Source organism: Halictus rubicundus, chromosome 8 (genome assembly GCF_050948215.1).
Source record: "Halictus rubicundus isolate RS-2024b chromosome 8, iyHalRubi1_principal, whole genome shotgun sequence".
NCBI lineage: Eukaryota > Metazoa > Arthropoda > Insecta > Hymenoptera > Halictidae > Halictus > Halictus rubicundus.
This window is the reverse complement of record NC_135156.1, coordinates 16,081,291-16,098,383: the sequence shown is the minus strand read 5'-3', so window position 1 is coordinate 16,098,383 and position 17,093 is coordinate 16,081,291. Positions and strand designations below refer to the sequence as shown.

At 46.2% G+C, this 17,093-nt stretch overlaps 1 protein-coding gene across 2 annotated transcripts in view; it reads right to left on the bottom strand.

The window, feature by feature from the left end:
* Positions 1 to 17,093, bottom strand: part of LOC143356542 (uncharacterized) — a 112,644-nt gene that overhangs the window by 64,671 nt on the left and 30,880 nt on the right. For both annotated transcript variants that reach the window (XM_076792318.1, XM_076792317.1), the window contains exons 4-8: positions 14,994 to 15,051; positions 13,730 to 13,811; positions 9,921 to 10,006; positions 7,667 to 7,799; positions 6,434 to 6,624 (exon numbers count right to left, since the gene is read on the bottom strand). In XM_076792318.1, coding sequence (XP_076648433.1) covers positions 6,434 to 6,624; positions 7,667 to 7,799; positions 9,921 to 10,006; positions 13,730 to 13,811; positions 14,994 to 15,051 — 550 coding nt within the window. The remainder of the gene's footprint in view (positions 1 to 6,433; positions 6,625 to 7,666; positions 7,800 to 9,920; positions 10,007 to 13,729; positions 13,812 to 14,993; positions 15,052 to 17,093) is intronic.

Sequence of the window (17,093 nt, the reverse complement as noted above, 5' to 3'; positions counted from 1 at the left end):
TAGTCAGGTTTATTGGTTGAAGCGTGTGCTTTAATATTGCTCGCTTTAATATCCCTAATATTAATATCCTCAATATTGCTCACCTTGACCAGTTAGCTGTTGCGACCTCTTTGAAAAATGTGTTCCTAAGTTGCGTCGCAAAAATTAACCGCTGTCTGAATTATAGCTGTTTTGACGAGTATACTCGTCAAACACAGTTAACTGGTTAATATCCCAAATATTAATATCCTTAATATCACCGTAATATCCCTAGTCTATATCAATTCTTTTCTGAATAATTTTACAGGTTTGCAAACAGTCAATAATTAATTTTGTGTTCGAACAACGAAAATTTGTAACGCTGTCTCCTTAGCGTAATTGTTCGATCCCTATTGCTCGTGTCCTACCGTTTTATGCTATTTTTACGCTGACTTTGTATCGATCATTTTGTGTGTCTTTTATTTTGTCGACCCCAATGTGCACACCGGAGCACTCGTTATGGTTGTCGAACGGTCGATCGAATCGCATACTGGAGAACCTCAACGCGCATGTTTCCAATGTCTTACATAGTCATGCATAATTAATTTTTTGCAAGAATGGTAGAAAACGGAAGGAGCGCATAACAGACCGGCAGAATTATGAAATGATAATTGTCACGCGTACGTGATTGCAGTCGACAACGTGAAATCGCATTGGAATGCGCTCTGCGATCGCGTTCGAGGAATGAACTTTCTAGGAGATGCACGGGAACTGCACGGCACGCTCGAGTAGCTGAAAAATAAATTCGAAACCGAGCGAGATCTGTAAAATTCCTTTCGAAACTTCGGTGTAGCCTCCGGAGCGATTTTACCGTGGTGTTTAATGAGAACTTTCGCTCCGAAGCTGGAAAATGGAATTTTTCGCCGTCGACTTTTACCATTTTTCTGGAACGAGCGCGAGCTTCGCGAATCGAAAAGCTGTCGACGTTAATTTCCCTTCTGCAAGTCTGAAAAAATCAAATGGAAAAGTCAAATTCTGCCACTCCTCTCGACTTTCATCCTCTATCCCTGGTGATCTTTGTAATATTCTTTAAACTAAAATCAGTTCCACAAGAGAAGTTCGGATAACCGAGGTTCCACTAAATCGTCTATCAAACGAGTAAATAGAATACGAATCGCGTCGAGTTTCGGCTCGTTTTAATCAGAAAAATGTCCGCGACATGCTGATCGAAGTTTCGTTAAAAACCTATTGAAAACGGAAAAGTTCAATCAACAAATGAAGAAACTTCTGCGATCCGTATCCCAAACTGTCGGAACTGCTGGGATCCCTGAGCTCGATGATATCAGGCGTTCGAACGCTAATTCGCGACTCGCATAACGAGCTATCCACGTCCCAGAAGAAAGGGACGGAAGCTGCGGCGGTTCTCACGCGAATTAGCTCGGGCGTCGATGATAATCTCGACGCAAATTGATCCCGAAATATTTATCGCGATGCATCGCGGGTCGGCCCGTAGGAGCCGTAAATTCCCAGGCGTTCCGAAATACCGGGTAAATTAGCCCGCGAACGAGTGTTTTAATCTCGTTGAAACTTTAATGGATATCGACCTGGTCCGCGCGAGTTGCAATGGCGACGACTGGTCCGCGCCGAATAAATTCTCCGCGAGAAAGAACGATGGATGGAAAACGCGGCGCGCGCCGCGCGGGGGGACAACGCGAGGCGGTGCATCGCCACGGCTGGAAAACGCATTGTTTAGGCTGCACTTGCACACACAGCCTGCGCTTATACGCCGGACTGGTGGGTGTGTCACGAGCGTGGAATACCGGCGAACCCAGACGATGCACTCCGTCGACGTTCCTCGGAAACTACGACGAAATTCAATCTTTCGAGTATCCACCTTTTTGCTGCTATTACCGGTTTCTTTTTGAAGTATCCGTGCGCCGAATGCTGTTTGAATTTTTTTTTTTTTTGGACATGCTCGTCCCTCGCTGAGATATAGCCCGACAAAGTTGATTAGATTAAAGCGTGTTTATTCTGGCGGGGAATGATTGTTTTACTAAAATTGCTTGTCGCTAAAATAGGCGTCATCGACGTTCCACTAAAACGAAAATGAATATCTTTGAATTCACCTTTGTAATTAATTTCTCGACGCGTCGTAGATTCAGGAAGCATTTATGACGGATATGAGTGCAGGTAGAATTAAAAAAAAAGTGAAGAGAATTTAAGAATATCTAAATTTAAGAATTTAAGGTTATTTATTTCAAATAAGATTATAATTTTACATTTTTAATTGTCTCATTTTAGTCAGAAGACGGAAAAATTTTATAAAAACAAGCTAGAAAACAACGTTCGCGTCAGTGATATTAAATTTGTCAGTTCGATCTGTACATTTTTAATGGCACATTCTAAATCAGCAACCCCAAAAAGATTCGTATGAAAATCGTACGAAATTCTGAATTTTGGCCACCGACCCGAGAAACAGCACCGCACAGACGATTCTAGTGAACGTTATGGGTCTCTGTGGCTATAGTGCTCGGCCCTAAGACCTCTCCCCCGAGAAATTAATTATCGGACCCGGCGAGTAAACCAAGCCCGGGCGACACGCCTTTAATTAAAAGTTCAAAGCTAGTTTTCGGAAAAGAACCGGCGCGAGACCGCCTCCAGACGCCGCTGGCCGCCATATTCCTCTTCTGGCTAGCCTCCTTGGATAATAATCGTAAAGACAATGCCGGGTACCACTGGGAAAGTTCGTAACGTTCGTTCGTTCGGCGCTACGAAACCAGGACTTTCGAATTCTTAGCCGGTTCTTTCTCTTCGCGTTTTTATCTCCGAGGGTGGTTGCGACAAACTAAAGATATTTAATAACGGGAGATAAGACATGCTCGGAGACACGAAGAATTCTCGATAGAATTTTGCGGATGAAAGGCATTTATCGATACACTCGATATCGAATTCTTAGGGGACCCAATAAATTCTTTCTGTACAATAATAATGGACTCTCGTTTACCGATCTGTTGGAAAAGAATCATTGAATGTATTCCTTCGGGTATTACATTTTTAAAGTCTCCTTTTCTATCGCCTTTATAAGGCGCCGTCCAATTATGCGCCCGTACAAAAATAATAAAGCTTGATAAAGTCTTTCAAGAATCAAATCCTGCGATTCGCCTCAATTTCACAAACTCCTTCGTCACCTTCTTATATTTCTCACCCTGTATGTATCACATTCCCATTTACCAATTCACTGGGAGTGAATCATTACCCCTTAACGGACCGATGCCGCCATACAAGCGGCATGGCACTTTTACTTACTGGGTCCAATGCCGCGTGTATAAAAAAAAAAAAATGAAACATAAATATTTTCCTTTCTGTTCTCGATATAAAAATGTTGTGTCCTGATCGGAAGTAAACTTGAAATCCTTCCGGACCGTTGAGGGTTAAATGAAATGTTCGCCGAGTTGTTGGATTTGCAAAGCTGGAGTGACGTGTGCCGGCAAAATGGAGGAAGCTGGAAGAATGTTTCCCAGCCGGGCATCCGAAAAACAAAAGGTCGAATCGGTAGCGTTTCGAATCGGCCAATCAATACGACGGCGACGCGAGGAATCAAACGTTAAACCGCGTCGCGTTGCGAGAGCAGCTCTCGTGGAAACTTTCAAGGGCGGAACTGCGAGAGTGGAGGAGACGGGGTTAGCAAAGTGCCCGATACAATCCTAGAACAAGTCGCCGGAGATTGATCAGCGAAGCTCGAGGAAGCTCTCGAAAATCTAGTGAAACTCGAAGCGGCCCATCCCCCCCCCCCCACCCCCCTCCCGGTTCTGAAATAAAAGCTTCGCGATCCACGAAGTTACAGTCGCCGCCGCCGCCTGCTCTTTTGATCCGAGTTCGGCTCGACGAACGCGCACTTTGCGGAGAGCCGGCCGGCCGCGATTGCATTACGCTATTCCATTAGCACCATTATCCTTATTGCGTTATAATTGCGGAGCCGGCGACGTCGCCGCAGATTAATCCGCGACGGATTCGTCACGGGGACGGATCAGAAATTCCATTAAAACGGTCCCGGGAACCAAGGTCCCGTGGACTTGGACTGCAGCCGGGCTGCTTTCACGGTAACGGAGGTTTCCGGTGCAACGGAGCCGAGCAACACGGTCATCGCGACATCTAACAGTCACCTGCGGAGGCCCCTGTGCACCGACCGGCCAAGAAGTGCATAGGCGCGGCCCAGTTGCAGCACGCAGGCAACTGAGAGATCTGCAGTCAGCTTACCTGAGCGCTGCCACTGCACTTTCCCTTGGACTGTGGAAATCGTGGGAAAATACTTTTGGTAGTTTGAGCCAACTTTCAGAGTTGGTTTTCGATGCACAATTTTTTCCCCTCACTTAGTTTTAGGTTTAATTTTATGTTTTAATAGCTTTGTACTTTGTTTGGAGTTGATAAGGGTGAAGATCAGATTACTGCTACATTCCTTGTGATGAAGAAATGTATGATGTTTTCAAATTGATCAGATAGTTTTTATTGATTTAATACAGTCTATAGATTTATTTGTGTTACTGCCAGTCTTCGGAGATTAATCGTGCTTTCAAGCAATGCAACACACACAATGCACACAATTGCACACACATTGACCACAGCTGAGTTTGTAATATAGATTGATGCCACTAGGGTTTTTAATAACGGTGTACAGCCCCTATAGGAGTGATTTTTAATGTACCCCAATTTTTTCCATAATCAATACAATTTTTACATTTCCTTTGGAATTGAAGTTGAATATTCGATTTTTTAAAAATTAGTCAGACAATTTTTAATCGCCTAATAAAGCGTATGTATTGCATTTGTTTTGAATGCTTTTGAACGCGATCTCTTGCAGGGTTTTTAATGTAGCTAGTCTGTTCCGTTAATTGTGACGATTTTTGTGTTCTCTTTTTAGGTCGATTTTCGACTCTTTCGAAACTGATATTTCGGAGAAATATTGGTGAGTGCTCGGTGTGCAGCGTCATAAATTAATGTAATGCCATCAGAGTTTGTAATAAATGTTCCACGAGGCTATCGCAGAAACCTGGCCCCGCGTCGATGATCGATTGCCATTAAAGATAATAGCGGATGCGGTAGAAAATAGTGGATTATTAATCGGTAAACCTGGAAACAGGCTTTTCGGGAGCGACGGACAATACGGCCAATGTGGCAGTAGATTGCTAAATTATTTAGGCACGCCAGCAAACTACAAACGTGTATCAATTAGGCTGGCCGGGTATCGTAACCTAATAATCTTTGTTCGACCGTCAACTCGTTGAACGTAAAACTGGGCCATACTCTATTGTTGCTCGAATGGTACAGCAAAAATGTTCATGTAAACGTTATTTCGTCAAACGAGCTGTTCTCTCGGCTCGATACAAAACAACGTTTCAATGAATAATCGCTAAGTGTTTGAAAAATAGACAAGAACCTATGTGAAAAATTCTCCGGTTCCCACGAACATGTTCTGCCCAACATTTCCGAGTACTGGCGCTAAATCATTCACACTCGCAACGTCGGCTAAAAAATCAACAGAAAGACAAAGCGGAAGAGCTACGCCAAGTGACAACGAGTAAACAAACAATGCAACAACGTCGCTGTCTAGCGGGTTAAAGTCTACCTGCTGGTTAAAGATGCATGCAGAATCTACTGGAGAAGAGAAAATGAAAAACGAGACAAACGATGATACGATCCCTGTGCACTGTTCAGAAGAATGGGACATTTTTGTTTCGAGAATTGAATTGCATCGGAGCAAGTTCCATTCTGCAAAAACAGGTCAGCTAAATGTTTTGACTAAATATGTGCACCAAATGAAACTTGCTGGGTTCCAAGACAATCTACACTGTAGTAGTCACTGATTTTTAGTCGCTCTTGAACGACCTTGAACAACCTTGAACGACCTAGAGTGATTTTTCAGGCTGCCGAATGACATTGAAAGACCTTCGCAATATAGAATATAGATCATTATATTCCTCTCGAAATGCTTGACTAAAATACAAATAAAAAACATCTCATACCATTCAAATAGACAACTGTTTACAGTGTCACTTGGGCAACCTTGAACGACCTTGAACACCCTTCACGGTATAGGTCACTATATTCCCCTCGAATCGCCGGATCGGAATGTAAATTAAAAAATGCTTCGATTCGTTTAAGACCGCAGGAGTGACCTTGATATCTCCTCTACGCCACCGCCCATGAAAGGATTCAAGAGACCCGATAATAGCTAGCTGAAATCAAGCAAGTTTCATCGAATGCGCATGGTTCCATTATCAATGGCAAGAGAGATGTTCAGTTGACCTGTTTTAAACGCTTTACGCGGCGTACGTTCGAGCAAGAAGAACGACAATTGAAAGGAAAGGGGTCTGCTATCAGAGAGGGGGAGGGGGTTGAAATCGTGCCGAACACGGTGCACGAGGGTCAAAGAAGACAGTAAACGGGGATCGATCGCCAATGAAATTCGGGTACTCGCCTGCGAATGGGTTTCTGGTCGTCACGTTCGTCCGGTTGGTTCGGGAAATTGGCGTCGTTCACCGCCGAAGACGTGGATCCTCGCGGCGACCTTGGCCCGCCTTCTGGCTCCCCGATCAGCACCTCCGTCTGGCCATTTTGGAAGGGGCTGCTCGATCTTCGTTCCCCGACCCTTCCGCCTTGCACCGGTGTCTGCAACGAATCACGGGTCCCTCGATCATAAGCTGAATCGATCGTCAAACATACCTCCCTCACACCCCCTCAATCCCCTAAAATTCGGATTACTTTGACAATGGCGAACGCTTGCACCCTGAACTTGCATTCTCCCTTTCGCACTGACTCGCCCAATTGTCCAAGCTTTCGTTTAGGCGACATCCCGTGTCTGGCATTTTTAAGTCTGCCCGAAGCTCAACACTATTTCTACCCTCTAATAAAAGAAAATTAATTGAGACGGCAGAGATTCAAGGGAAATTATTCTACCTGAAATATCTCCCAAGCTAACGGTTTTTCAGTATAAATAGATTAATAATTTTCTACGGGGAATGGCGAGCTGCATCGACCAACGCGTGAAAAATACATGGTTCTGTTTAACGAAACTAAAGTTGACCTTCATGTGTCCCCTACGCCTCCGCCTACAAGAAAACCATCGACATCGGATCATGTCCCCTCCGATACCATTCAACTATTGTTTGCAAAATGTTTCGATATCCTAAACAATTTCAGAGATATTCGGGGGGATGGTTTTAAATGTGACATTCCCCATAGTGTTGAAGTGCTAGAAACCATTGCATATGTTTGCAAAGTGATTGAACACCGTTCAATCGTTCGTTTTCCGCGTTCTTTTAATTTTTTTTTAATTTATTTCAGCAGCACCTCGCTTCGGTTTCGCTGTGTTTTCGCTCGGTCTTTCGCATTTTTATTATAATAACGTTCTTTGGCGCGTAGCCTCGCGGATTTAATTATGCGGGAATGAAGCACGGACAACGAATCGCGGTTCCGGGAAATGCTTGCTTCACGCTCGACCAATCGCGCATCGCCGCGCCGGCGTTGAGGCCGCGTTTACATAAGCGACGCGAAGGAGAAATCATTTTTACGCGGAAGGTGTAAAGACGCGAGAGGCGGCCAGTCGCTTTCAAGGATATTAAAAACCGCACGGACGTTCCCCGGAGAACGTCGCCTGTCCCGATTATTCTCGGCGTTGTCGATTCACAATGGATTCGGATTTGGCACTGACCAAAAGTTTCGTCTCCTCCGGGTGGCTCTGCTGCTTCTCGAGCGCGTCCTTCACCTCGCTCGAGTCCTTCCCAGGCCCCTTCGGGATCGTACCGTTGCTCAGCTTCAGGGCAAAGATGGTCGAGCTTGGCTCCCTGTGACAGAATTCATGCTTGTATTAGAATCGTTCGTGACCAGGGATTCGAATCTTGGTGCAATTGGGCGGAGCAATTCGGATTGGGGGGTAGGTTTTGATGATTAGGGTGGTTGAAGAACCTTCTTACTGTTCTCCGTCCTCGGTGAATGAATACTGTTACATGTATGGTTGGCTGTGCTCGGATGCATTTGGAATGTATACCCTTCTGTATGAATCTCAATTTTATCTCTCGGGAAAGGAGGGTGCGGTTTTATATTCGGGGTGGTTGAAGAATCTTCTTACTGTTCCCGAACCTCACAAAAATTAACACTGTTAAATATCATATAGTTCGACACGTTTAGTCACAATCTGTGACTTTAACCATTTGTGTCTGGGGAAAGAGGGGTGCGTTTTGCGTTTCGGTGAAAGAATCTTTTCACTGTTCACAACCCTCGGAGAACGAATGTTTTTAATGTTCTCAGCACTGTGGACGCTTTTGACGATCGTAGGATAGCAATGGATAGCCAAGTTTAACGGTGATTAATTGTAAAAATTAATTTCTCAATGCCGACCGATGAATTGAAGTTGAGTGAAAAATGAGCCGAGCCAAATGTTTGATATTGAAGAGAATCAATTAGAATAATATATCAAAAAATCTCTATAAATTAAAATAGCAAGTGCAGCAAATGGCGACATCTCGTTGTTCGGCTCTTAACAGGAGTCTGATATTTCTATTTATTTTTACGACGAAGAACGAAGGGAATTGATGAATTACCGGAGAGCTGGTAATGCGAAAATGAAAAAATTGATTGCGGGAACACGTGTCCCCGATTATCGACTGTTCGGAATACACGGACGTTCGATGATGTCACCTGTCAACGGAGGGACGAAAATAGCGGGGATGAATGATTGGCAAACTCTGTGTAAGACACGCGGCGTCAAATCGCGAGGAACACCGTGAACCGGTATTGACTTCTGACACGGTGATGCTACCACCGGAACAAAAACAACAACGGTATGCGCGGTTGCGCCGCGATGGGGTATCAATCACGCCAATCGCAATTCCTCGCATCCGGCCTGTAATTGTACTTCCCATCGGTTACGCGGCGAGTTTTCACGTTTCGCAGTGCGCGCTGCGCTCGGCGTGCACTATGCCGATTCCCGGCACCGTTAAGATTTCCTCGCAAAACACGTCAGAAAAACGACCAAAGCAAGAACGGCAAGCGCAGTCGTCTGAACAATAACGCTGGATCTGTAAAAATCCTGACTGCGCACTTCCACCATTCTTTCCTCCCTGCAATCTTCTCGCAATCAAGAAATTTATTCAAGAATATTTCTCATTCTATAAAAAAATATTTCACAGAAAGAGCGCGCGCGCGCGCGCGCGTCTTCGATCTCGAAGGTTCTTGTTCGCGTCTCTCTTTGCAATCGAGAAGTTCATTCCACGAGCTCTGAAATCTTTCATACGACTCGAAAATTCATAAAATTTTACAGGTAATTCGGTCGGTGCGAGACATACAGTTGAAACCGCTTGCTCGGCGGACATCAAAAATCGAAACGAGAACTGGAAAGTTAAGATCGGTCGCTTCTGATTACCAGATCGCGGCGTTCCGTGCATTCGCAGCGTATGAAGCTCTTCGAAAAGGATTTGACCAGAACCGTCAACGCAGAAGGTGTTCAATCCGATTCCAATTTCCTCGAACCGCCTTTATAAAACCATAAACGCGTCGAGGTAACAACGAGATCGTCTGTGCAGCGTCGCGCGAACGCCAACCCTTCCCCGAACCGGAAATGCCGGACGTAAAGATCAATTTTCAAATTCATCCGAGGAATAGCCGCGCTTAGGTGACAGAGAACGGTCGACCCCGTCCCAAGGTAGTCTAGAACATAACGGGCCGTGGACGCTCCACAAGTGTGTCCTATAAAATTTAACAGTCTGTCAATACCGGTTTACGAGCGGGGCGCAATCTCCCAGCGGAGCGAGCGACGAAAAACCAACAAAGCATGAAATAAAACAAGAGAGGAAGGGAGAAAGGGAGAGAAGGAGAGAGAGAGAGAGAGAGAAAAAAAACGAGCGTATCGCACGTAGGGGGGAAGGGCGCCGAAAGCAAAGAACCGTCAAGAATGAAATGGCACTTACTTCTCGGCAACCGTCACGGTAATTTGGTTGCCCGTCACATTTTTGCTCGCGCTGTCCTCGCTGGTGGACGCGGCCGACTCGTTGAACTGCACAGAACCGAGCATAAACGATCAGAGAGAGAGAGAGAGAGAGAGAGAGAGTTGTGTGTGTGTGTGTTACCTGGCAAACAGTTGTGCTTTGACAAAGAGAGAAAGAGAGAGACAAAAGAGATCCAGCAGCCGGGAAAAGCTATCCCGATCGATGCTCTTTCGCGGCGCGACAAGCAACGCGGAAAGAAACGCGAGAAGGCTGGCAAAGTCAGAGTGAAAAGCCCGGCAAAAACGTTTTTCGGGGCGCAACCTGTGGAATACGCCGGCGGAGCTGCGCCTCGACCAAGGCCGCGCATGATCGCGCCCGGCTACCACTCGCTCGCTCGGGCCTCGTTTACTTTGCATTCCGCATATCATAAGCAGCCTCCGCAACCGATTCCGATTCCGCTCGCTGTCGCCGATCCGCCGCGGCCTCTGATCAGAATGTCCGATAGATCCCTTGTCGACGCGCGCCGATGGAATAGGAACTAATTGTATTGAATACAATGCCGCGAGCGATCGCGGCCTCTATCTCGCCCGCTCTTCTGCGTATTCTACTGCGCGGCGATCGAGTGCCGCGATCGATCGCTTAGGCTCGCGTGTTCACCACAAATATCTGCGAGAAGGCTTTGATGAAGGCTGTCCTGTAGTCGACGTTGAAAAGAACGAACCATAGAACATTCATTCTCAAATAGGAACGTAAATGGAGATACTTGTACCTCTGTACTAAACCCTCGATACTTGTCACCGAGTGGAAACTCGGGTTACTAGAACCTCGAAACGTGCTTCCGCGTGAAAACGTACCTGAACTTTGCATTACAAAAGAATGGGCACCATCGGAGCCACCGTGCAGAAGTACAGAACAAACCTCGACACTTGTCTCCAGGTGTAGTCACAGCCGAAAGAGCTCAGCTTGCTTTCAAGCGAGAATGTTAAACGTCGAACACCAAAGCTTACACTCCAAAAGAGAGATACCACCGCGGAAACTCGCTCGAAAGTGGGATCACGGTACAGGCTTCGAAACTTGTCTCCAGACGGAGACGCAGTTCACAGAGCTTTCAGCGAGAACGATGTTGCAACCCGGAGCTTGCAGTCCAAGAGGAAATGCACACTGGAATCTCGTCCCCAAATGGAACCACGGCATAGACCTCGATGCTTGTCTCCGAGTGAAGACACAGTTTATAGACCTCTCAAATTGCTGTCACGTGAGGACAAGGTTTCAAACCAGAGCTTGCACTCTAAAAGGAAATGTACTCTAGAATCTCGTCCGAAAATGGAACCACAGTACTGGCCTCGATACCTGTCTCTGACACAGCTGGAATCCCTAAATTTGTACAAGTAGGCGTAGCATCGACCTTGGAGATTTGCCTCCCAGAAGGGAACATACACTAGAATCACGTCCGCAAATGGAACCACAGTACAGGCCTCGATACTTGTCTCTGACACAGTTGGAATCCCTAAATTTGTGGAACTAGACGTAACATAGACCTTCAGATTTGCCTCCCAGAAGGGAACGCACATTAGAATCTCGTTCCCAAATGAAACCACAGTACAGGCCTCGATACTTGTCTTCAAGGGAAGACACAGTTCGTAGACCTCTCAACTTGCTGTCACGCGAGAACAAGGTTTCAACCCAGAGCTTGTACTCTAAAAGGAAATGTAAACTAGAATCTCGTCCGCAAATGGAACCACAGTACAGGCCCCGATACTTGTGTCTGAGCAAGGGCAGCTGGAATCCCTAAATTTGTACAAGTAGACGTAACATAGACCTCGAGATTTGCCTCCTAGAAGGGAACATACACTAGAATCTCGTTCCCAAATGAAACCACAGTACAGGTCTCGATACTTGTCTCTGACACAGTTGGAATCCCTAAATTTGTGCAACTAGACGTAACATAGACCTCGAAATTTGCCTCCTAGAAGGGAACATACACTAGAATCTCGTTCCCAAATGAAACCACAGTACAGGTCTCGATACTTGTCGTCAAGGGAAGACACAGTTCGTAGACCTCTCAACTTGCTGTCACGCGAGGACAAGGTTTCAACCCAGAGCTTGTAGTCTAAAAGGAAATGTAAACTAGAATCTCGTCCGCAAATGGAACCACAGTACAGGCCCCGATACTTGTGTCTGAGCAAGGGCAGCTGGAATCCCTAAATTTGTACAAGTAGACGTAACATAGACCTCGAGATTTGCCTCCCAGAAGGGAACGCAGACTAGAATCCCGTCCCCAAATGGAATCACAGTACAGGCCTCGATACTTGTCTCTGACACAGTTGGAATCCCTAAATTTGTGGAACTAGACGTAACATAGACCTTCAGATTTGCCTCCCAGAAGGGAACGCACATTAGAATCTCGTTCCCAAATGAAACCACAGTACAGGCCTCGATACTTGTCTTCAAGGGAAGACACAGTTCGTAGACCTCTCAACTTGCTGTCACGCGAGAACAAGGTTTCAACCCAGAGCTTGTACTCTAAAAGGAAATGTAAACTAGAATCTCGTCCGCAAATGGAACTACAGTACAGGCCCCGATACTTGTGTCTGAGCAAGGGCAGCTGGAATCCCTAAATTTGTACAAGTAGACGTAACATAGACCTCGAGATTTGCCTCCTAGAAGGGAACATACACTAGAATCTCGTTCCCAAATGAAACCACAGTACAGGTCTCGATACTTGTCTCTGACACAGTTGGAATCCCTAAATTTGTGCAACTAGACGTAACATAGACCTCGAAATTTGCCTCCTAGAAGGGAACATACACTAGAATCTCGTTCCCAAATGAAACCACAGTACAGGTCTCGATACTTGTCGTCAAGGGAAGACACAGTTCGTAGACCTCTCAACTTGCTGTCACGCGAGGACAAGGTTTCAACCCAGAGCTTGTAGTCTAAAAGGAAATGTAAACTAGAATCTCGTCCGCAAATGGAACCACAGTACAGGCCCCGATACTTGTGTCTGAGCAAGGGCAGCTGGAATCCCTAAATTTGTACAAGTAGACGTAACATAGACCTCGAGATTTGCCTCCCAGAAGGGAACGCAGACTAGAATCCCGTCCCCAAATGGAATCACAGTACAGGCCTCGATACTTGTCTCTGACACAGTTGGAATCCCTAAATTTGTGGAGCTAGACGTAACATAGACCTCGAAATTTGCCTCCTAGAAGGGAACATACACTAGAATCTCGTTCCCAAATGGAATCACAGTACAGGCCTCGATACTTGTCTCTGACACAGTTGGAATCCCTAAATTTGTGCAACTAGACGTAACATAGACCTTGAGATTTGCCTCCCAGAATGGAACGCACACTAGAATCTCGTCCCCAAATGAAACCACAGTACAGGCCTCGATACTTGTCTCTGACACAGTTGGAATCCCAAAATTTGTGCAAGTAGACGTAACATAGACCTTAAGATTTGCCTCCCAGAAGGGAACGCACACTAGAATCTCGAACCACAGTACAAGCCTCGAAGCTTGTCCCTGCGAAGACGTGGCAGAAGCAAAAGAGCACGGGACACGTCTATTGACAAATATGCGACGGGCTCCTCCCCGACACGATCATCTCCGCCGGCGGCTGGTTTCGCTATAGCATTCGCGTATTTCTATGGGGTTACGTAACGCGTTGTTGATCCTAGTCGGTGAAAGGCCAGCTGGATCTTCTTTCCGCTAGCCGTTCGAGAGGCGGCCCCGGCCCGACACTGGAAAAGCTTAGGTTCCCGCGATTGCTCGTTACACCGGCGCTTACCTCTCGCTGTAGGACCGCTTCAATATCGCAGATCTGAATCTTCCAATGGGACGCTAGCCTCTTTAGTCTTTCCTCTGCACGCCTGCAACACAGAAACACCGTCCGATCTTACCAAAAGACGCCTCTAATGCAACGCTCTAGCCGACAGTGCTCAACAGGCTTTCTAAATCGAAAGATTTACAGCTAGGAACTCTGATTAGCTCCTCGATCTTTATCGCGATTTAGAATGAGAATCCAGTAAAACCAGCTGGCCGGGCCTAATTAATTCTTTTCTTCTGCTGCTCGCCGATCAAGCTCCGTCGTTAAAAAGCCTGTTATCTCTGTCTCCCGGCTACCATATTATTCACTTTCTTCTGCCGATCCAAGGCGATCCTCTAGTTCCGCGTTCGAACGAACCGGCACCGATCTGACGCGCGATACGATTGATTCTGCTTGTCAGATTTTTGTCGACGTCTCGGCGCACCGTTCGGCCATTGTGAGCTAATGAACGACTCTATCTGTTTCTTAGACGTAATCGTTCACTTGTTGTTTCAGTGTAACGCGACATTTAGCGAATTCGATCTCGTGTTCGTCTCGCCGATCGCGAAGTGTGAAAAATTAAGTCTGAACGAAGCGAGCAAATTGGAAGATTGAATGCGATACGAAACTGCAGCTTTGAGAAAATTACGTAACAATGTAACAGGAGAATGATCGCGGCGCTGTTTGCGCGAGATTAATTAGAAGATGTGTAAGAGCTTGAATTTAACACCTAACCGGTCATGTGCTGCGCGCAAGGTCACTCCAAGGCGATTTGCAAAGTTTTAATAATGAAAATTTATGTTTTTCCACAGGCTCTTAAAATCGGTAGAACAGTTTAATGTTAATGTTGTGCGACGGGTCCTATAAATAATCCTTTCAAACTATATAGCAGAAAATACTCTATTGCTAGAGTGTGCTATTTCCCCAGGCAGAGGATTCTGTCGGTTTCTTCGTTGATAACAAATTAAACGGACGACAGCGAGTTTCGCAATCGAAACGCGAGAAGGTAATTGCATCGGGAGGTGCGCAGTGCTTAATTAATGTCGAAGTTGGCACTTTAAAATGCCAGAAATACACCGAATTCATTTTTACATCGAATAATTGAGTGTTTGAGAGAAATAGAACGTTCCGTATGCCCCGAAACAAATGAAACTCGCATTTCACTCGTCGCTGCACCGAAAATAAAAAAAGACCGACAGAACCTCCGCTCGGCTGCGACGCTCGAACCCCGGAGTGCATTCATTACCTTTCGACGGCGATGACCCAAGCCTTCCGCAACCGGGCAGGATTGAAGCCGTCCACGTCTGCGCAAAAACAATATCAATCGGATTAATCGCACAGAATCACGCTTAAGTGCAGTTACGCGTACGCTCGCGACTACTCGCTCCGTAATATCGCGTCATATATTATCAAGGTCTCGAGCAGGATTTATTAAATACGAACGCCGCTTCCTTCGTTACTAAATCAAGCACTGAAAGTATCTGATAAATGTTGCCGGTTTTCGCATAATACAAGAGGGGGTTATTGGCTAGCGAAACACAACGGAAAAATTAAAAAATAGTATTGGCCAGCCCTGCTACCCTCAAAACGAACTCTGAGCACCACAATTTCGAGAGAAATCACAGACAAGAGCATAACCGCAAAACAGAGTTACAAATTAGTGAGATTAGTACGCAAACGAAAAATTGCATCAATTACGAGATACACGTTTACTTTTTCTCTGAAAAATTTTAGTGAGCTGAGAAGAAATGTAACGTTGCATTAAATATTGTTTAACACTGGGTTTACGGAGCACTAAAAGCGACAATTTTGTGTAACTTTATAACAGGAATATGGCTCTCCAAATTTTTAGCCGTTGTTCAAATAATGCATATCTAAAGAAAGAAATTTTTGGAATAATTCCTGATCTCATTTAAAAATAGTAGAGCCCGTGATTTTACGTGGGTCCCGTAAACCTAGCGTCGAATCGGTTTTCCCCGGCTCCACTTAAATTCGCATTTTCTCTCGAGGGATCACAGTTTACGGGGGTTCGAACAAAGGCGTCGAACGCAAGAGAAAGAGAGGGAGGAGACGATAGCACACGGATCGATCCGTATTCTGTACGTGTCGGACCTCCTCCGTTCCTGATCGAGGTTCCAGCAGCGTCCTCATCCGGCTCCTCGTCGTCTATGAACCTAATGGCGGACAGATCGAAGTGTTTCGCAAAATCCTCGCCGTCCCTCTCCGCCGGTGGAAATTCACTGGACTTGGACGCGTCGTCATCGACGGACTCGTCAACGACGAAGGTCCTGGAGTCCATTCCCGGCCCGCGGGGCGAGCATCCGCAGAGAATCATCTTGCGGAAGAACCTCGACATCCTCCTCTCCTCTGATCCAGCTTATCCGAGACTTGCTTATCGTTCTATCGGGCCAGGGAAAACCGTCGAGTCAGTGTTTTGCCGAGGACCGGTTGTTTTCCTCGATCGTTCCCATGTCCCGCGATCGAGTTTCCTTCCCGTCGTTCGCGGACACGCTCCGAACTTTTTCTCGGACCACGCAAACACTCTCGCGAGGAAAGGACGCACGGCGAGAACGCGAGGCGACGGCACAACCTTCGAAGATCGCAAAAAAAGGCCCGGGGTCGAGAAGTTGGTCGGATTTCGAAAAGTTCCCGAACGCAGGGAAGAGGAGACGATGCGGCGACGATGATCGCGCGCGCACGTGTCGCCCGACCATAGAAAATAAACTCTCGAACGGGGCCGGGAATGGATGGCACGGCAAGCACCGACCAAGGGGTTTATATTTGGAACCGCTCGACGCCATCGCACAGAAAAATTCGGCAGGAGAGACCGAGAGCGCCGACTTCTGCACAGAAGAGGATCGCGCATGCGAATCCCCCGTCCGGAAAACCGTCTGCGCCGGAAGTCTGTCTAAAGTTGGCCTAATCGGGCCACTGTCTCGCCCGAATTGCGATAATTGTAGTGATAATCATAGTAAAATAAGGGCCTGGGATAGTCACGTGACTTTATCAGAGTCAGCAGGTCGCCAACTGCTGTATAATTTCCATTCACAATCTTCAGCCATTGACTTAAGGTCCCTCTTGGTCTTGATCCGACGGATCTTAAGTCTGTGACTAAACTTGTCACATTTTTTGCTCTGTATTATCGATATTATGAATTCTGACGCCAGAAACGTGCTCCAACATTCCTCTTTCGAATGAGCCCTTTCCCAGCGAAAAATATTCTCATATAAGGACGAGAAGTTGAGGCACGTGAAATCATTTTTCGCCTATTTTTGTCGGTAACGTGGTCGCGCTACCTTATCCCGAATCTACGGAGTCTTGGCACTTAAGTTGTAAATCGATTTTT